Genomic DNA, 21,298 nt, shown 5'->3' with positions numbered 1-21,298 from the left:
TCGCTAACCTTTCCTTTATCATCAAACATCATGAGTCACTTTTGATAAAAACCTCTGGTCAATGTCTTTATGCAATTGTAAATTGCATATAGCGTGATTTAACTTGATGTATTCTTGAGATCTAGTAGGAATCAAAAAACATTTGTGTGGAAAGGTTTATTGGCATGATTTTAACAAAACATGCTCTCTACAATTATATATTTCCATAAAGCGTAAGACTTCAGATATAAGATTGAAGAGCATGCAAATGTGATCATTTCCGTCATATCAACTATCACACAAGCTTAAAGGGGATCATGACATTACATACATGTCTGCTAAAGTGCTATACATAAGACGGTTCAGGCTGCATAAGACACATTCAGTATTCATTCATCACTTCGTTCATCGGTACCACAGTTAAGGATTTGCGTAAACTCTCGGCTAACAGCAAAAATGCCATGAATTTATACAAAAATAAGGTTTGAGATGATATGATAAAAAAACTAAAAACATGGCAAACCTGGCGTCCGATCAGCACGGAAGCAAAGCCAAAGATATTTCCTGAAATGATGCCTTCACTATTGGGCAATTAAGATTGAGATCTAAACATTATCTATACATATTTGTTTTTAGAACAGGTCAGCCCGGGATTAAGTAACGTCTGGTTTTGTAGAAGGCTCTTTCTCACTATGTGTCTGGTGCTTACCCTGATATCAGTGTGTGTGTGTGTCGGTTGGTTCTTTTTCCTTGCTTCGTCTCCACTACCCTCTTCTTTCTCCTGAGCCCCACAAAAGAAAACGGTTAAAGTGCCTCTGAAAAAATGCCCATCTTGGTCTCTCAGCCTTCGCTTAAGAAATGGGTGGAACGATTGTAATCACGTCGTATGGAACCCCCTCTTCCATGACTAAACATTGAAAGCTGAAATGAAGACAAAAAAAAACATAAATCACTTACAATCGACTTAAACCTGCACTAAATACGTTTTCGTATTTGAAGCCTATGGATAATTGAGAAGCATCTCCAGATGTAGCTTTATACAAATCGTAGCCACAGTGGGAAGGAAGGGGGGCAAAAGTGTACCAGTAAAAAGCTATATTCAGAGAACAATTCCCTGGATGGATTGACTCACCGATGAGCGCCTTTTATTATTGAGCAACAACAGTCTAGTTCCAATATTTTCTTAATGGAGAGCAAAGCGGCAGTGCAGAATCGACATAGTGCAGGTTTAACGTGCTGTTGTCAACACAGAGTTGAGTCAGTGGGAGGAAGAGGAGGCACCTGCGTACAGGAAGAAGATCATCATGAGTGCTCCTCTGCGCTCCCGCTGAAGGAGCGGCTCCGGATGTGGTTCCTCAGCTGCTCTATCAGCTCGGGGCTCTGCTGCTGGATCTGCTGGGCAAACTGCTGTCCTCTACGAGAACCACAAACACAGAGCACAGCAGAACGTGGAACCAGCTGCTGGCAACCAAAAACTAAAAGGTGCATGCCTGCGGTGGATAGTGGCGGTAAGTTTAAAGGTCGGTCTAAGGTTTAAGAGCTGTTATTTGAGGGAAATGGCGTAGACATGTGACGGCTGGAAGTGAGTGAAATCCAATCCATCCTAAATCTGACCCAACACAGTGTGCGCCACAGAATTGTCTCAAAAGTGGCTCATATAATCGTTGAAACACATCACCCACTCACTATAACAGTATTTGTATGATAAAAGGAGGGAATGTGAGACTAGGACACAGTGTGTAGCGAGTTGAGTGTGTGGAGTGGGTGCTGGCTGCCATACGCTTCAATCAGGCTGGAGATGTCGGTCAGCCCCCCTGGTCCCGGACCCCCCACCGCATTGGTCATCATGCCTGACATACTGACGGAGAGACAGGTGGACAAGGGGGGGGGGGGGTGTTGTTAGAGTCGACAAAATTGCTTCCACAAATAAAGGGTGTGATTGTGTTTTTTATATATTCTGTACACTGGAAGCGTGGTTAAACAGGAGGAGGAAGGAGGAACTCACAGCTGTTGGACTTGCTGGTTCTGCATCACGCTCGCGGCCTGTGGGGGTAGGGGTGCGGGGGTGCAGGAGAGAAACATCCGGAAGGAAACCGTCGGGTGAATGAAATAAATCCCAACTGATTTACGGTTCCATCTCTGATTCGGCCAGGCGGGCCTTGCGTGGAACACGTAACGATTTAGCTGTCTCATAAACATGCCACTTTCATTCCGATGCCATCTTGGAATTCCCGCATGCTTGTAAAAACACAAAACGTAATCCGGCACCACCTGTTGGGCAACCCCCATGGACATGAGACTGACCAACAGGTGGGATTGCGAGAATGCAATAACGGCTATTAACAATACTGTGCTGTTAAAATAACTAACTAACAGTCATGTATGTAAGTGATCCGCAAGTGAACCTCTATCAGAGCCCTACCAGAAGCAATATACCAACGACATGTTAATTGATACATGCACAGCGAGTATCTCTCAATGTACAACGTGCGTATAAAAATACATTTATTGAACTGTTTTACAAGTATTGGGAAGGGTATAATGTTGTGTCGTACCATACTGATGAAGGCCGGGTTGTTTATCAAACTCGCCATGTCGAATCCAAGCCCCGCAACTATCTGTAAGGCGGGATTCAATGACAGTTATTCAATCAATCTTGGCCAGGTGCGTCGCAGAGAGACTTTGGCACACATCAGCGGCTTGTGATGAATGATGACAGGCTTGTTTGTACTCACTGGACCGCTGGCCTCCCTCTGCTTCTGCTCGGCTATTTTTAAGTTGGATTTGTAGGTATCGTTTTCAGGATCCAATACCAACGCTTTCTTAAAGAAGGAAATGGCTTCGGGATACTTGCTCATGGCCGTCAGAGCCAGCCTGCGGGGTACGCACAACATACCAAGATCAGGGGGGTCAAATCCGAAGATCGTATTTCAGAAATCGACATTGTGATTTTTCACCTGTCAGTTGCTAAATCATGGCAGGGGAAGTGTGTTATGTGTGTAGGTTTATGCAAATAGTTTTAATACCATTATTGGTTGCAAGTGGCTGTCTGTGTATATGTAACCAACGGTCAAAAAAAAGAAAGAATAATGCATGTTTTAATCTGTAGCTTCCGGTGGTCTGTCCGGCCTCACCCCATGCGTCCGTAGGCCTTGCTGTAGCTGGGGTCGATCCCGATGGCGCGCTCGCAATCCCCCGTGGCCTCTGTGTAGTTCCCCAGTTTACTGTGAGCCGCAGCCCTGCAGGGATCCGGGCCAAATGCACACTCTGATTAACACACTTCTTATTGTTTCAGTTTTTCTTGCATTCGCATTCACATGAATTAATAACAACGTTGTCTACAGTAAAACAAACTGGATGTACACCATGTTTAACCTTTACATACATTACTAATAATAATCCCGATATTAAAGGGGTGATATCATGCCACCAGGTGTGAGTGTTATTAGCCATTACAAGCCTTTTGAAAATCTGCCTTCCCTGTGCCCTAGTAACATCACTATTGGGTGTGTCTGCCTAGACGGGTGATGGATAGATAAGCAACATTTGCAACAGTCCACTGGGTAGACTGGTGGACTGATCTATCCAGTATACATCCACAACTGATGGCATGATAAGTAGAAGAATAAGAATAATTCTACTAGAATAAGAAGAATAAGTATAACCCCTTTAAGTAGAAGAAAACACTTATTATCGTATGTCAGATATGAAAGAGATGCCTTATGTTTACCTATTGCAGTAGTAAACTGCGTTCCTGAGGTCCAGGTCGATGGCTTGGCTGTAGCACTCCATGGCACGGCTGTAGTTCTCCTCCTTCATGTGGTTGTTTCCTGAACAGTTCAGAACAGGGTTGATCCTCGGAGGATTCAGACATTCATAATGCATGGCGGGCCCTGCTGAACACCGCCGGGCTACACCGCTCACTCACTCATTATGCATGAGGACGGGACAGGGCAAACAGTGCAGTATAGCAGGTGTTGGGATGTTGAATCTGGGATGGGTGATGGGTCTGATACAGTGATAATGATAATGCAGTAATGATGATTAGTAAGACAGCAATATGAGTGCCTATATGTTGATCAGTAACCATTAGATCTACAGAAAGAATACCTTAATCCTTTTAAATATTCTTCAGTATAAGATGACAAAATGACATGGCAACACTCAATACAATAAGGGTACATTAATTAACCATTAATTAACATCAGTTAATGCAGTAATAAGCATTATATAGCAAAAGCCCTATTAAATATGTATGCATTCAATTAGTTACCATGAACCGCATTAGTCAATTATAACTAGACCTATTAGTCAATGCTTATTGCACTTAATGCACCCTCATTGTAAAGTGTTATCATGGACATATTAAAGAGAAATAAAGGCATGTTTAAATGATGAAATCCCAGCAGAACATAGTTGCTATTTTTGTTGTTCTCCCTTCACAGAAGAACCAAACAAGAGTCTGCCCTTTAGCTTTGATTCAATAGGATGTGAAACATGCAGATGGGAGCGATGGTGAGCTCACACACTTGTGACTAGGGAGACATTTAGCTTCCATGGCTGCTCATATTTGTATACCAGTGTTCGTAGCGGTGGTGAATTTGATAAGAGACAGAAGTACCGTCATTCTTGAGCTGCTCTGCCATTTCAACGTCTTTCGGGGGCGGTAACGTCTTGGGTAAGGTCATGTTGTCATTCTAGTATAAACAAATTCATAGTACTGAAGCATTTTTCTGAGGATGACACACACACACACACACACACACACACACACACACACACACACACACTAACACACAGACACACACATACATACACATGCACTCAGTGGCGTAACAAGGCAACGACGGGCCCGTATGAAGGATGTTCAAGGCGGGCCCCCCCGTTACGATTGTTGACGGGGGGGGGGGGGGGGGGGGGGGGGGGGGGGGGGGGTCGGAGCGATTGTTGACGGGGGGGGCGATTGTTGTTGTTGTTGTTGTTTTTTTGGGGCCCCTTGGGGCCCCTTGATTGGCCCGGGCCCGTATGCACCCGCATACCCTGCTTACCGATAGTTACGCCACTGCATGCACTTGCACTTCCATACACTCACACGCATAAGCACATGCACTGTCACACAAACAAACACACGCATACACTAAGATACACATATCTACAAACACAGTGTACACACCTTGAGCAGGGAACTTTTAAATATCTCTGGTAGGGTCTGTGGGACTGCCAGGTGGCAGTCAGTGGAACTGACTTTGAAGGTGGTCTCCAAACATTGAATTGCAACTGTGGATGAAGAATTGTTGTTAAAGTTGTTTTGCATACATTGAGATGATATCACATGGTTTGATAAAGGGAAAGGCGATTACCTTCAATGCTCTCCTGCTCGTCTGAGTTCAGGCTGCCACAGTGAGCGTGATCTCGCAGAAACTGCACAATAGAAAACGCTAGGCGCTTCTCCGTTGCCATGGTTTTTCTTCTTCAGATCTACCGACCGAGCAGTGACACACAAATGCTTCAACACAGCAACTAAGGACACTTTAACACCGTCATCTTTGCATGCTTCTTTGAACTTTCTTGTAATACATAACGATGTAGCTGAATCATGCCAAAGTGACATGTTTTTCATATCAAAAGACGACATTTCCCTAAATGCGTACACAATTTTTGGCGATGATTTCAGAGTCTCGATTCTAAGGGACGAGCTCGTCGTTTTAATTCATAATCACAAAGCAAACAAACACGGAATCAGATCGAGTGAAGACACGCATGACGGAGCGGAGAGCGGATGACAGAGAGATGGAGAGCCTGGGTACCCGGACGGCCATTAAACTCACACCAACCAACCAAAATCCATCTCCAACCAAAACGACATGTCATGGGTGTGATGATGAAGAAAATGAAACGTAGTGAATATTACCCGTCACCATCATCATCCACACTGTGTATGCGCGTAATTATTGGGACGTGCGGCCACCTATGCGTTTACATATAACGCGATGATGTAAACCATGTGATGTAATCCAACAGAGGGCAGCACACATGTGCACGTTTCCAAGCGCCCTGCATCCCCAACGAGCCTACCGCCCGTGGTGTCAGTGTTAATAAATGTCGACATGCATCGTATTGTCTACAGACAGCAGGGCTGCGTTGAGCACAGAACCATCGCATTGGTTATTTTTACAATAACGTTGTGTAACTGACCGATAACTGACATTGTTATGAATGCATCTCTCGGATCCACATGTTCGCCTACCATATGCGATCATAATGTGTACTGAACACAATAACAAAAATTATAATAACATTGTAGCAAAGAGATGCAAATGCACGCCCCCGCCCACTCACCTGAGCGCGCCTCATTCGCGAGCGTGCGTCCGCTGCTGATCCCGCGCGTCACGAAACACTCTCCTGCCTGTCAGATTGATGGCATCCTCGGCGCATGCGCGTTCAAACCGCGGAAGTCAAGAGTATTTATTTTGCACGTTAACTGTTGAGGGTGCACTGCTGCCTCACACACCGCAGGAGTGCACAGGGATTCGAGCCGGAGACAGACGACCACCTGCCCAGCAGTGCACACAGAGAGAGGGAGAGAGGGAGCGGAGTGAATACGTTGGTTTGTAGGCTACAGCTAAGTGCATGGGCTTGTTGCAGCAGGAATGTTTTGGCTCAGAAGTGCAGCGTGTCCCACCCTTTACTGCAGGTATACTACTTTTGGCTTCAATCACTAACATCAGCAGAGTTTTGTGCATTTTGTGCAACAGCGTTTGAATTCGTCTGTGCCATTCAAATGAAATGCATGATGCATTAATCATGCATCTGATTTATTTAATCATAAATCCAGCTTGGTTTACTTTCGGACACTCAACCCTTTTTGGTATGTTTCGTATTGATGTTGATTACTGGAAGTGACGGGGAAAGGACGTCATTTAGCGGTGGAGAAATGTGGCCGCATGTTTGAAGTTCCTCGTCTGTTTGACCTTGTATTTATTACCTCCTAAATCATCCCGGGGGGATGAGCTCTGAGCACCTGCAGATGACCCCCTCAACCCCCCTAAAACCCTTCAGTAATTACAAGCAGTCAAGATCTGTTGATTAAAAACATTATAATAACACTCTTAAGGCCAAGGTCAATCCATAGGCCTACATTAAATCATACATGTATCAAATAAATATATATTCTTTAATTATCCACTCATTTGAAATAAGCTATGAGCTTTATGCTACATGTGTTTCTACATTATTCACTATCCCAGTTTGGCTTTTCCCGTTTGGCTGTAGTCTTCTCTGCAGTGATTTGTTTTCAAAGCCTTATATTTAACTTTGCCTTGTTATTTGCATTTCTTACCATCTTTTATGTTGTATACAATATTTATGTTATAATTGAGGCACAGTTTGATAGAAATATCTGCCCATGAACAGGTGGTGGAAATATTTTCAAGGGACCATGCTATAAATATTTTTTGGCTTGTGAAAATAACCAATGAACACAAATGGAAGTTAATGGCAATCTGGTCTATTGAAGTAGCTTAAAGGTTTTATCAATGGGAAACACAAGTTAAAGTTTTACTGTTCTCTCTTCCAAGTGAATAAAATATGATCAAATATTAATAGGACATGCTTAATAAAAACTTTTATAAAGTGTTTATATCAATGTAATATGACATATCATTATTATCATTATTATATTCATTATTTGAAACAAGCCCAATTTTATGTTCAGCAACTCAAACTGATCAACTTTATTTCTCCCCCTGCAGAGTTTTCCAGCTCTCCAGAATGCCTCTCCAGACTGTATTCTCTATAGCCAGCAGAGGAATCTCCCAGGGTGAGAATGGCAACCACGCCCTGAGATGGGACCTCAGCCCGGACGAGATCAAGGCTCACACGGACAACCTGATCAACAGAACCAAGACGGCCTACGACCACATCGGCTCCCTAGACGTGGAGACGGTCTCCGTCCAGAACACCCTCCTAACCCTAGCCGACGCCAAGTTTAATTACGCAGGTACGTACAATGTATTCACCTCGACCAAAGTATTGCACACTGTGATGTATATGTTTGTATATATTAACGTTGTTTGTGTTTATTCTCCTCCAGCCTCACGCCATGTTCTTGATTTCCCCCAGTTTGTGTCGCCCTGCAAGGAGGTGCGATCCGCAAGCACAGAGGCGGAGAAAAAGTTGGCTAAGTTTGACGTGGAAATAAGTATGAGAGAAGATGTGTTTCACAGAGTGATAGCCCTTCAGGTACCAACAGAACCCCTTTATCTATTTGTATGGCACGCTTCCTGGAATTAAAATATGGGTTATTAGTTCCAGGAAGACTGTCAAAGTTAGAATCTGTTTAAGTTTATTAAGTGTGAGTAAGACAAAACCATATCCAAATGTGATATGGCTTTGAAGTGGAATTAATATGCAGGAAATGTAGTTTGGCTTTTTACAGTGGATTTAGTTTACGAGGGAGGTGCTAAAGTTACCCTTATCAAATGTGATATGGCTATAAATAATGATTTATTAGAACATGAGAGCGATGAAAACCGGTTGAACAAGCTTCCAGAACACTGGTGTGTAGCAGGTCCCCGTGGGGGGATATTATTATAATTTGAAGTCAAGTTGAGGGTAACTATTTGTGAACACATGAGTGATGAGGATGCAATGTGTAGGCTAGGTTTAGATCTGCACAACACCAAGGGATCCAATCTAAATGGTGATGGCAGCTGATGGCAAACATTCACCCATTTGAAACGACTAATATTACAACTTCTAAAAGTCCTAGGTTAGTTTGAGTCTCAGATACAGAATGACCAGTGTTGGAGCACATTTGAGAGCTAACCAATGGAAAAGAGTATTCAAAATGGAAACTACTACCTGTAATCCATAAGATCATGAGGGTCAGAATGGTGTTTTTCTTAACCTGTTTATGTTCTACCGCATAGAAAAAGCTCCAAGGCCACCTAACACCGGAGGAAAACAGATTTCTACATCGAATCGTAACATTGGGCAAACGAAATGGACTACATCTGGCCAAAGAGATACAAGAGGTACCCAACCATTCATCATCTTCATAATCAGCCCCTTTTATGTCTGTGATTAATGAGGTGGATCAAACCCGTACAGTATCACACTGGCCGCACCCTCCATTAAATCTCTCGTCCCCGAAGGAAATCAAGAGGGCTTCCAAACTGATAAGCGAGCTCTCAATCGAGTTCAACAGGAACCTCAATGAGGACACCACGGCCCTCGTCTTCTCCGAGCGCGAGCTGGGTAAGCGAGAGTCAACATGGATCTGTTGATTTAAGAGCGTGAATAGCAGCAGCTGGCTGGTCACCTCACATGCCCCCCACCCGGACGTCCACAGTGCTGGGGGGGGGGAGATCAACCTTAAACGCCCTCCCCTGTGCTGTAGGGGGGCTGGCCGAAAGCTATCTGAACGGGCTGGAGAGGACGGAGGACGGGCGGTACCAAGTGACCTTAGAGTACCCTCACTACTACCCTCTGATGAAGAGATGCCACATTCCTGAGACCAGGAGGAGGATGGAGACGGCGTTCCACAGCAGGTGTAAGGAGGTAACAGCACACCGCGGGACGTCTCGCAGAGCGGGCCATAAAACCGGCCCGCACGTTGTTTCCTCATCACATGTCTAAGTTAGGGATGTCACGACGAGTCAACTAGCACAAAATTCCAGTCGCTTTTTATTTTGCGCTTTCATTTTAGAGAAATTATTTAAAGGCAGGATGTACAACTTGGAAACCAGGCATTCACTTTTTGACTGATTTTCTAGGCAGTTCCCTTTTTTCTTATTTACTAGTTGGCTAGTCCTTCACAAATCTTGCATTTAACCTGCACTAGTTTGCATTCAACGTTTTTAAAAGCTCAATTTGTGATGTTCATTCAGGTCATTCATTGGGTTCATTGTGCTGTTATTTGTGGCAGGAGAACACAGCCATCCTGGAGCAGTTGATGGAGCTGAGGGCAAAGGTCGCCAGCCTACTGGGGTTCAGCAGCCATGCAGACTATGTGTTGGAATTAAACATGGCCCGGAATGCCAACCATGTGTCTGACTTCCTAGGTAAGACAACATCAACACATACTCAACATCAACATCAACACATGTTGCCACATACTCGCAGTCATTTTGCAATGTGTTGTCTGTCAATTGGTATGGGTTAACTTTATACATTGCCAATTCATACAAATTATTTGATCTCTAGTTGTTTGTTTTTGCAACAATAGACCTATTGTTTTGCTATTAGGGATGCACCGAATATTCGGCCACCGAAAATGTTCGGCCGAAAATGGCCCAACATAATTTTCGGTTTCGGCCGAAGTACTAAAAAGGCCGAAAAAAATACACATAATAAAATAATGTTGCTATAAGGTCTGCTGGAATGTTAGAAAACGTTCAGTATTAAATAAATATTTTGTATCAAATTTGTAATTGATTTTTTTTATTGAAAAGCAAGACAAAAAAGTTTATAAAGGACATTTAATTGTTTTATTTATGCAATGGTGAAAAATTAAAGCAAAATGAATGAAAAACAACAAAAGCCACATTCGGTATTCGGTTTCGACTTTCGGCCAACTGTTTCAGTATATTCGGTTTCGGTTTCGGCCAAGAATTTTCATTTCGGTGCATCCCTATTTGCTATCTATTGTGACGGCATAATCATTTTCCAGAGATATTTTAGTTTATTACTGCCGTTGGGAACATCAATAAAGCCAACATCGCTGTCTGTGACGGCTCACTCTTATTAAGTTGTAAGCGAGCCGGCCTGAGTTGACACTGCTGCTTGTTGGCACTGGAGTGTTCTTTGTCCTAAATAGTACCTAGTAAATAATATGGCAACATAGCTGTCCCGACACAACCCCACGCAGACCTTCATCCTTGGGTTGCCGCCATCAGATGGCAGCCTCTTGCAATTCAACACTCGTCCAAGAGAGACGTCAAATATCATTGTCATCAGATTGGTAGGATAAGCTGCGCTGGAATTAACTATAGTTGAGCAGCAACGACCATAACAACAACAACAACCCCAGGCTGAGTGATGCTTTGTGTCGTCCACCTGCTCATTTCATCCGCTTTAATTACCAGTTCAACAACAACAGCTGCCGCAATTAAAAAAAAAAGAGTTTTGACTGAAAAGAGTGAAAAACAGGCTTTCGAATTCACTGATGAAACTAATGCTTCACTTTAAAGCGGACCGTATGCTAAACGCAGAAAATAAGTTTGGCGCTGTCTTAAGAATCGATGACGTGATTGCGGAGAAAACGCACAAAAATATGCCTTGTTAAAATTCTTGTTTGGCACTCGATCTATTTCCGCATTGGGTTTTCCGATATCCGTCTCCATGGAGACTCCTCGGGTCTTAACCAACTAAAATCAACGTCTTTGAAGTATGCTGACCGCGTTACGCTAACCTTGTTAGTTTTTTTGTTCCAACAGATAAATTATACACACGACTAAAACCCATCGGGGAGAAGGAACGCAAGTACCTGCTGGCGCTGAAGAAGAGGGAGTGCCTGATGAAGGGCCTCGCCTTCGACGGGCAGGTGAACGCCTGGGACCTGCCCTACTACATGAACCAGGTGGAGCAGGTCAAGTTCGCCGTCAACAAGGACAAGCTCATCGAGTACTTCCCCCTGCACACAGTGACCCGCGGGCTGCTGGGCATCTACCAAGAGCTGCTGGGGCTCACCTTCACCCAGGTGCCCGCGCCCAACGCCTGGCACGAGTCGGTGGACCTGTACGCCGTGCGGGACGCCGCCACCGGGGACGACATCGGACGCTTCTACCTCGATTTACATCCCAGGTATGTGTTAGTACTGGGGGGCTTGGGATGCAGTCCCGCTGGTCGGTCTCTTAAGTGCTTCGCTCGATTAGAGACAGGGGGACAATCTCTGTGTGAGTGTTGCGTACTGGGGGTCTCATTGCAAACTGTTACCGTTTACTGTGAGTCGTGGAGCAGGGGCTTTTTTTTTTAAGAAAAGCAGATATGGGGGATCGAACCCAGTGCCCTTTTGCTGGATTTGCTCAAATCACTATGAATAAATATTGAAAATGTAACTTCAAATCTTAGCTTGTAAGGTGCTGTAGGAAGGATCCGAGGATAAAGAGAGAACTGAAAATATAGGAATTTCAGATGGTTTGTCTGAACCAATCAAGAAAGAGTTGCCCTGATTGGTCAGAAATGAGCCGGGAGCGGTTGTAAAAGTCTATAGTCACATACGAAGGCAGGCACAGTCAAATAGAGAAGGATCTGCTCACAGTGCATTTCACCCACTCATGGGGGATTATTGTACAATTTCTAACAAATTACACCCAAACGACACTAAAAAATAGCTCTTATATTTGCCTACAGCCCCTTAAAGTCCCCAAACCGTAAACCTCACCCTCACCCTTTACTAGGGAAGGGAAGTACGGGCATGCGGCGTGCTTCGGGCTGCAGCCCGGCTGCGTGGGACCGGACGGGGAGCGGAGGCTGGCCGTAGCCGCCATGGTGGCCAACTTCACCAAGCCCAGGAAGGGCTGGCCCTCCCTGCTGCAGCACCACGAGGTGGAGACCTACTTCCACGAGTTCGGCCACGTCATGCATGAACTCTGCTCCAAGGTAGGAGTACATTACAGCTTATGGTTCTGTCGATTTTTGTTGAATAAAAGGTTATCACTTGGTAGTACGAAGACAATTGGCAAAAAGTGTGTGTGTGTGTGTGTGTGTGTGTGTGTGTGTGTGTGTGTGTGTGTGTGTGTGTGTGTGTGTGTGTGTGTGTGTGTGTGTGTGTGTGTGTGTGTGTGTGTGTGTCTCCCCTCTCAGACGGTGTTCTCGGAGTTCAGCGGGACCCAGGTGGAGACGGACTTCGTGGAGGTCCCGTCCCAGATGCTTGAGAACTGGGTGTGGGAGGAGCCGTCCCTCAGGAGGATGTCGGGTCACTACAAGGACGGCAGCCCCATCCCGGACGCCCTGCTCAGCAAGCTCATCGCCTCCCGGGTCGCCAACACCGGTGGGTCACAACAAGATGGTTGAGGTGCATCATTGGAGATTTAGATGCTTAGTGTGGGCCCCTTTATGCTTTCTATAAAGGGTACTATAATGTTACGCTTTTGGTGTCTTGAAAATCTCTAGAAATGCAGTTTATAATTACTACTAGAGTTTTCGCGCGAGCGCTGTGCGTGCTCAACCTCTAGTTGAAATGAAACCCATAGCAATAATGTGGAAACCCCAGTCGATAATTTAACAAATTTCTGGCGCATAATATGATAACATTTTGCCTCTCATTTTACAACGTATTACATTCGTTCACTAGAAATGACTCTTAAAAGCTTTTTTATAAATATTTTTTAACCATTCGGCGAACAAAAGGCAACCAGCTGATTATCATTTAGGGGGGCACTCAATGACATGCAGAAGCGTCATCAACACGCCCACTGAAGTGGTGTGAGAAATACAGACTTTCTACTCCTCATTCACATATAAGGTCATTTACATTTCCTACGGAGACAATACTACCTCAGGGGTAGTATCATTCAGGAGATTTTCAGGGTACAAATGTCATGATATGTTGTTCACACATACGGCCCATCAGGAGAATATCAGGACTTACACATGTGTCTGAAAGCAGCTTGTGTGTGAGCATTTGATTACATTATAAAATTAATCAATTTATGGTAGCAGGGGTAATTGTTCAATGGAAAGTGTAATATACTATGCATGCAAATCAGTTATTAAATAGCTTTTACTGTTATTCAGGGCTGAAAAGTGCATTGACATTTTAAAATGCAAGGCAACTACTATTGGTTAGTTGATATTAATATCAGAAGACATTTGGGGAGGCTCAAGGAGGAAAAGTAATATTAAGTTTGAGCAACAAAGTGTAAAGACATTTCGGGAGGCTCAAGGAGGACTGTAATATTACATTTGAGCAACAAAGTGTAGTCTTGTGGTGGACTCTATAGACATAATTCACCATACTGTGTTATTGACATGTTTTCGTTCTGTGTTATAGGGACACTGTCTCTTTAAGATAACGTGACTTCTGTGATGATATGCCGGTCGGTGCGATGTTTGAATTTAACCGTTTTTATATGACAAAATTAACGACCCGTCGTTGCTTGTTCTTTTATCACAATTTCTACAGTCTATAGACAGAACGTGTTACCTGGAAGAGGTTGTCGACAGCGGACTCGTTATGTTTAAAAACATAAAGACTTACCTGGGCGAGTGTGTCGCTGCGTGTGTACGTGTGCGTTCCTACCTGCAAGTGTGTCGCTGCCTTTGTCTTGACATACGGTGTGTGTACGTCAGAGATGGAAATTACCTTTTTTGCCCACCAGCCACTGTGGCAGGTAGATTTAAAAATCTACCAGCCACTCATCACTCAGCCACTGTTTATACGCTATATATTTTTTTAATATATGCGATGCGTACATTTTAAACAATATAATAGTAACGATAGATAACAAAAAGTGTTTTTCCTACACATCTTTTTTCCATCAGTGTTTGGAAGTGTTTTTACTGTAAGAAGGTTCTACCAAGGAACTGAGTTGAAAACGTTAATAAAACAACCTGAACTTTAATAATCCCCTGTAGGAGAAATTTGTTAATGTTGTTAATGTTTGTCCCTATAAAACTAATGGTAAAGAAATAAATACAAAACACGACGGTAAGTCAAACTGTCTGAAGGCTCTACTTAACCTCTCCCCCTACTCACTTCCAACAATGCAAAGCAAACAGAACTGAGTAGGGGAGGGCGTAGCCTAACTAGTTTGTGAACGACCCAGAGAAACGCAACGCAAATTCAATGTGAACATGTATGAGGCTTTAATATTTTTTGAAATTCCGCAAAACATTTTTTTAAAAGTGTCTAAAAAAAAAAGAGGGCATGTCCGGGCAAAAGAGGAAGTCTGGTTACCCTACGTACGGGAAACGCATTTGATTCCTACCTGTAACACTGTTAAATAGCGGCCCAAATTGGTGGGCGCTATTCTGGTCATTTCTCTGCGTGAGAAATACGAAGTGTGGCGTGTGAGCGTGTGCATGGGTTGAATTCATGGGGCAAGCCCCAGGAATCTCCCTCTTCCGGCTTCCATGAAACAGAACCAAACTAATTCACACAAAAGCGTTAATGCTAGCAAATCTAGCATTAAAGGTTAGTTTAAGGAAGTTCTCTCCAGTCACGCTGAAAGTAGTTCGCTAGTAGTAGTGCTTTAATTTGCAGTGCCAGAGAATTCTGAGAAATCTGAATGCTGACTAAATTCTCAGAATTCTGACACTGCAAATGATTGCACGCTAGTGATCTACTTTAAAAGAAAACTCGACAACGCGACCAGGTGACAAATGACTGGTGAGAACCTTCTTAAATTAACCTTTAATGCTGGATTTAATTATCAGAATTCAGATTTTATCCAAGTATTCTGACTTGGAATTTGACTCTGACTGGAATTCTGAACGTGTCCCGCCTCCGAAATAGCCTGGCAAACGTGTGCCAACGTGTGCATTTGAGGGGAGCGCAGCCCCCCCTGACGGTTTATATACGCCACCACCGTGGTGTTGTCCGTCCTGACTAGAACATGTTGCCCTCTCAGAAAGGGAAGAAAATGTTTCAGCGCCAGTGACACCGCCTGAAGTTCCAGGCAGTTTAAGTGAACAAACTGCATGTCTGAGCTCCACATGCCATGACTGCCCTCGTATACGGCCCCCCAGCCCGCCCGAGAGGCATCCGTCGAAAGGACCTTCCTCGCCAGGACAGTTCCCATGGTAACGCCTGTAGTCAGAAAGGACGCTGCGTCCCCAAGGGCGCAGCGCCGAGACGCACGGCATGGAGATCAAAACCCGGCGATGGCCATGGCACGTCGGGTTCACTGATGCAAGCCATCGCTGAACCGGCCTCATATGGAGGCGGCCAAGTGGGACTACCACCAGCGCCGACGCCATCAGACCCAATAGTCTGAGGCACGTTCTGAACTTCAACATCGTCCCCCTGCGAATAGACGTGCTTTGAACGTCACTGAATCGAGGCACAAGCCTATGAACGCTATGCTTTGAGTTGGGACCAAAACACTCTTTTTCACGTTTATTGTGAAACCCTGGGACATTAGGTGCGATATGAGCACGCCTGAGCCTCCTGGGGTGACTGTGTGGCTAGAAGCCAGTCGTCTATGTATGTTGCTAAACGCATTCCCTTCAACCTGAGGGGCGCGATAGCAGCCTCCGTGCATTTCACAAACACCCGTGGACTTAACGGAAGGCCGAACGGGAGAACCAAATAATCGTACTTTACGCCCTGGAAGGCGAACCTGAGATATTTCCTGTGAGGGGCATAAATGGGGATATGGAAATAAGCGTCCCTCAGATCTATGCTTGTGAACCAGCCTCCCGGGCGCACGAAGTGTATGAGAGCAGCGTGTGTCAGCATCCTGAAACTGTACTGTCTCATGTATCTGGTCAGAGCGCGTAAATCTAATATCGGCCGGAGGCCCCCTCCCTTCTTCGGGACTAGAAAGTACCTAGAGTAAAAACCGCTTTGGTTTCCGCTTTGGTTTCTTCACGGCTCCCTGAGTAGCCGAAGGGGCCGCACGGCCACCTGGCGCCACCCCGGGCGCGGGTGGCTTCCTCGCCCACGTGCCACTGTGCTCCGGTGGCTTGTTCTGGCCCCGGCCGGCCCCCTGGGTTGGGTAGGGCTGACGCTTCTGGACGCGGTAAGCCGGCGGAGGAGCGCGGGGCTGGGTGAACACCTGGCTGGGTGCGTTGGCGGGGAAAGGCGCTCTTCTGGGAAGACAGTCGCAGCGCCTCACCCTCCCTCTTTTTCTCCTCCCAGCGTTTCAGCATGACCTCATACGCTGGGCCAAACAGGCCTTTCGGGTCCACAGGCACGTCGAGGAGTTGGGTTTTTTCCCTCTGAGAGAGACTGGACAGGTTCAGCCACCTCGCTCACTCCTGCGCGACCATCAGCGCCATGGCCCTTCCGGACGCTTGGACAGCGCTCCTGTGAAGGCGCAGGCACAGGTCCGTCACCACGCACGGTTCATCCCACAGGGCCGGGGTGGGTGATGATGACATGTCGACCTCCAGCTCAGCCTGGTAGGCCAGCAGCAGCGACGATGCGTTGAGCGCCCTCACCGTCGTGGCCATCGCCTTGTAGCCCTTCTCGGTCATCAACGACTGAAAGGAGTCGGCTCTGGACGGCAGTGTAGGGCTCGCCGAAGTCATGGAGGACTTCTGCGTGGGGTGGAGGTGCGACGCCAGCAGTGGTTCAACCGGAGGCAGGTGAGAGAACCCCTTTCCCTCCATACCGGCCCAATCCAACACCGATCCACCCTGGACAGGGATCTTGACTGAGAGAGGCTTGCTCCAAGACCCGGGAAAGGCCGGAAGTAGCAGGCTGGTTGAGGCCTTCGCCTTTGGGAGTCGCTTGCCCTCGTAGCGAGATGTGGCAGTCTCCACCGGGGGCTCAGGCCACTCGATGTTTAGCCTCGCAGCCGCCCTCTTGCAGGCCTCGTGGAGGTCCATGCTGACGGCCGGGTTCAGGGAGGTGCACGCACCGCCGTTCAGGGAGGTGCACGCACCGCCTACCATCATAGGCGACGCGGTGCGGGGGGGAAAAGGAATCATCATCCTCGTACTCGTCAGAGCCGAGGCTAATGGATCCCCCCCCCGACTCGGAGTAACCGCCCTCGGCTTCCTCAGGCCCTACCAGCAGGCTAGCCTCGATGGCGTCGGGCTGAGTCAACTCCAGCGGCTGGGAAGCGTCGGTGAGGTCCACCTCCGATCCCCAGCTGGTGCCCAGTGGGCCGGCGAGCCCCCGAGAACCTCCCGCTAGCTCCGGTAGTGGTGGGTCGGTTACCCCCATCACCGGATCTTCTGCGAAGAGCTTGGCCTGCTTATTCAGCCGGCGTTTGCGGGTTTTATTAGAAATTGCCATTAGCAATGCTTCTAATGGCGTGTGCCGGCTGTTAATTTCCATCCCTGGTGTGCGTGTGTGTGCGCTTCCGTGTATGTGTCGCTGCCTTTGTCTTGACGTGTGTGTGTGTGTGTGTGTGTGTGTGTGTGTGTGTGTGTGTGTGTGTGCAGTTTGTGTATGTGGTGTGTATGTGCGTGCTATCAGTGTATGTATGCATTCGCGACTGCTGTGTGTGTGTGTGTGTGTGTGTGTGAGCTGCAGGTTGCTTGGCACATGCGCACATGAGTAACTTGAGTAACTGGTCTGACAGGCCTGCTATTTATAGTAGTAAGATTATATATTTTGTGCAAATCTGGTTCCCTATAAAGTAAAAATCGTAATACCCATAATTCAACATTGAATACATGCACAACTGACACTTATTTCTGCACTATATCCCATGATGCATAGCGGTTTTCGTTTTTATCAGTTTCATCGATAGATGTGGTCGGGCACATGACACATGTCAAATGAAATGACACCATCAGGGGGTTGACATCTTTGTGTCTGCTGCTTAACCACAACGCCTAACAATGTCTGCCGTCCAAATCCCCCCCCCCTAAAACCCTCCTTCCCTAAATAGTCTGCTATGTAGTGTACATTACAGGGAATGAGGGTGTGAGGTGGGCCAAAGGGAATTCCGCCTCAGATTCCTCCGCCTGGGTCACAGACAGTACATGGATGCACGTGTGTGTTCCCGCAGGCATGATGAACCTTCGTCAGGTGGTCCTCGGTAAGGTGGATCAGACACTGCACACCACGGCGTGCGCCGACACGGCCCAGGTGTTCGCCACGCACTCCGAGAGCATCCTGGGCATCCCCGCTACGCCAGGTGAGCCGCCACCATACCTAGCCGTTAGCCTATATTCTGAAATGTAGCCGCGGTGCTATCAGCGTTAGGTCGAGGTTGGATCATCAAAGGTGCTAGTTTTGTATTGGTGGGGATGTGGTTTGAACATGGCTTCACTTGCTTTCAAAGCGACGCTAAAGTGTTTTGTGGATACAATGGGCCAGATTGATTCATTCCCATATTTCAGTTTGAAACCTCATTGAGCTCAAAGAGAGACCGTTTGTTCGTAATTTTTTTGTACATCTGTGTTCTTTCAAAGGGACCAACATGACGGCCAGCTTCAGCCACCTGGCCGGGGGTTATGATGGCCAGTACTACGGCTACCTCTGGAGCGAGGTCTACTCTATGGACATCTTCTTCAGTCACTTCAAGAAGGAAGGAATCATGAATCCAAAGGTGTGAAACGTCTTTTGTTTTACTTGAAAAACAATTATCTTCATTTTAAATGGCACAAATAGCATGTTGTTTTGGGCCTTGTATTGTGTTCAAAGGTTTTTTATGAATTGGTGCTTTGGGTAAAATTACGAGGCTGTCGTTTTGTTAGAAGTGGCCGTGAGCTACTAGTGAGCGAAAAGCGCTTGTACGATATCTGTTGTTACTGTTACTGCGCGTCATTAGGCTATTTAGACTGTTCCCGCATATTTTTGACCGATCAGTGCATCTCTACCTTGATTGGTTCGGGGAGTAGATTTTTTCCGTCCATCCCAGATGCGTGACTACAACACTTCTCACTGGAATCATAGGGAGGGAGCAAGAGGGGACTTTGATTTATTTATTTTCGTTCCAAAATCTTCTATTAAGAACCCTCTTACCTTTCCTAATGCACCTCTACCATATACGTGTAATAGATTGGAAGAGGTTTGTCAGCATTGGTTGTTCTTCAGGTTGGAAGAGCGTACCGGAAGGCCATCTTGGAGCCCGGCGGCTCTGTTGACGGAATGGACATGCTGACCTGCTTCCTGGGGCGGGAACCTTGTGAAGACGCCTTCTTTCAGTGCAAGGGACTGGTTCATCCAGCAGGAAAGAAGAGTTAATCTGGGTCTAATGTTGGGGCAAAGCCATGCCAGGGAACCCCCAGCTAGGACTACGGTGCTTTGCTCAAGGGTACGTTTGACACTCTTGCCCAGGAGAGCTGAGGGATCTAACCAGCAACCATCCGGGAGCCACACGGCTTGCTCAGGCACCTGAACTACTGACCTGAATGACCAAATTATAGATTTGGTTACCATTGTAGGTAATGGTTAAGAAGTACTATGTACTAATGTAGATTAGCTCTGTATTGTAGACAGTGAAATGAATCTTTTTTAAGCAGTCCCTTATCCGTAAACTGGTTTCAGTGTTAATTGATCCAGATTGGTTTTGCAATTACTTAAAAAGTGAGTTGAAGTAGTGTGATTAATGTTTGACTTATTATGTTTATATGTTTATTATCTGTTTAATGGAAATCAATCAACAAAATAAATATTTTTTGTACTGAACGATTTATTTTGTATCCGATTCTAATAATTGATTCAAACATTGTGTGTAATATTAAGAACCAAAAAAACTATAATCACTAATCTCAAAAGGTTAAGAAATTCAAAGAAAAAAACCTCAATAACATACAGATTAGAGGAATCTCCCTTCCAAGATGGTTGCATTGCAATAAGTGCCGCACAGGCAGGCATAGAACCAGTTCCAAATCACACACGCATACTAAGTGAATGCTGCTGATAATCCATAGGAATGCAAAGGCAAGTCAAATTCGAATAAACAAGACGGAACGAGAGCCAATGAGAGGCCTCCAGAGTAACGAGGTCAGCAGGCATCTGCAGTTAAGGTTTAGTACTGTTTTGGCCAACGCATGGTTTGTTTATATAGTCCGTAGCAGTAAGGACGGTGACCAAAAGTAGGCAGGTCTTTTACAATAGGAAATCTGAAGGCAAGTAGTACCCATTGGGCTAGTTTGCTGGGGCTTTGAGTGAATATTATGGTGTGCTGGGGAGTGCCAAGAGCACAGTTGACTACTTAATATTTGATAGGGAGCCATACGTTTGCGGAGGCTATCACGTGATAAAGTGCGCTTTTCGTCGACACATAAAAGTAGGTCTACTTACATATGCATGTACATTAGGCTATGTAACATGAAGATAATTACTATTAAAACCTAAGTTCTAATTATTATTGCATCAATTTGATATAGGTTATTTCAATAAAGTATTATGTACTTAATTTATTATTTATTTAGTCATACATGTAATTATCGAACTTGTAGTCTTTCTTCACTATGAAGGCCAAATTTTCCCCAAAAAGTATTTGTTTGAGGTCTACAAGTTTATCTGGTCGCCTCTTTCGTATTCTTGACTGTTGTGGAGAGAAACGACCACCAGGGGTCATAAAAGGACAACAAACTGGACCAGGATGGCGGTGGCTTGTCCTCAAAATAGGAACATATCTGGGCCAAGAACTGCCGTCGCTAAGCTATTTTATAACGACATATACATGTGAGCTGCAGTGTCAGCATCTCTGTTAATAATTCTGAAATGTGGTTCTAAAATTAG

At 45.6% G+C, this 21,298-nt stretch overlaps 2 protein-coding genes across 8 annotated transcripts; one reads left to right on the top strand and one right to left on the bottom strand.

The window, feature by feature from the left end:
- Window positions 1-147: 147 nt before the first annotated feature.
- On the bottom strand, window positions 148-6,558 carry sgtb (small glutamine rich tetratricopeptide repeat co-chaperone beta). Of its 4 annotated transcripts, none has more exons than XM_030353088.1 (12): window positions 6,319-6,558; window positions 5,340-5,457; window positions 5,153-5,256; window positions 4,601-4,676; window positions 3,710-3,809; window positions 3,114-3,218; window positions 2,715-2,853; window positions 2,535-2,597; window positions 1,985-2,022; window positions 1,760-1,837; window positions 1,261-1,393; window positions 148-900 (listed from the first exon to the last, which is right to left on the bottom strand). In XM_030353088.1, exons 2-11 carry the CDS (start codon window positions 5,437-5,439, stop codon window positions 1,282-1,284), a joined length of 915 nt encoding a protein of 304 aa, XP_030208948.1. In that variant the 5' UTR covers window positions 5,440-5,457; window positions 6,319-6,558; the 3' UTR covers window positions 148-900; window positions 1,261-1,281. The 4 variants fall into 4 exon arrangements, with proteins under 4 accessions (XP_030208948.1, XP_030208947.1, XP_030208945.1 ...); XM_030353087.1 differs by having other exon boundaries at window positions 1,269-1,393; XM_030353085.1 differs by having other exon boundaries at window positions 148-1,393.
- On the top strand, window positions 6,395-20,243 carry nln (neurolysin (metallopeptidase M3 family)). Of its 4 annotated transcripts, none has more exons than XM_030353081.1 (13): window positions 6,395-6,673; window positions 7,731-7,978; window positions 8,072-8,220; window positions 8,910-9,014; window positions 9,135-9,237; window positions 9,380-9,540; window positions 9,908-10,043; window positions 11,418-11,784; window positions 12,381-12,582; window positions 12,787-12,973; window positions 18,612-18,740; window positions 19,018-19,154; window positions 19,643-20,243. In XM_030353081.1, the coding sequence occupies exons 1-13, from the start codon at window positions 6,630-6,632 to the stop codon at window positions 19,790-19,792; spliced, it is 2,118 nt and encodes a 705-aa protein (XP_030208941.1). In that variant the 5' UTR covers window positions 6,395-6,629; the 3' UTR covers window positions 19,793-20,243. The 4 variants fall into 4 exon arrangements, with proteins under 4 accessions (XP_030208941.1, XP_030208943.1, XP_030208942.1 ...); XM_030353083.1 differs by having other exon boundaries at window positions 19,626-20,243; XM_030353082.1 differs by having other exon boundaries at window positions 6,474-6,586.
- Window positions 20,244-21,298: the final 1,055 nt, after the last annotated feature.

The sequence above is a fragment of the Gadus morhua genome, chromosome 4, assembly GCF_902167405.1.
Source record: "Gadus morhua chromosome 4, gadMor3.0, whole genome shotgun sequence".
NCBI classification, from domain to species: Eukaryota; Metazoa; Chordata; class Actinopteri; order Gadiformes; family Gadidae; genus Gadus; species Gadus morhua.
The sequence above is the reverse complement of the archived record's forward strand: the minus strand, read 5'-3'. Positions and strand labels throughout refer to the sequence as shown.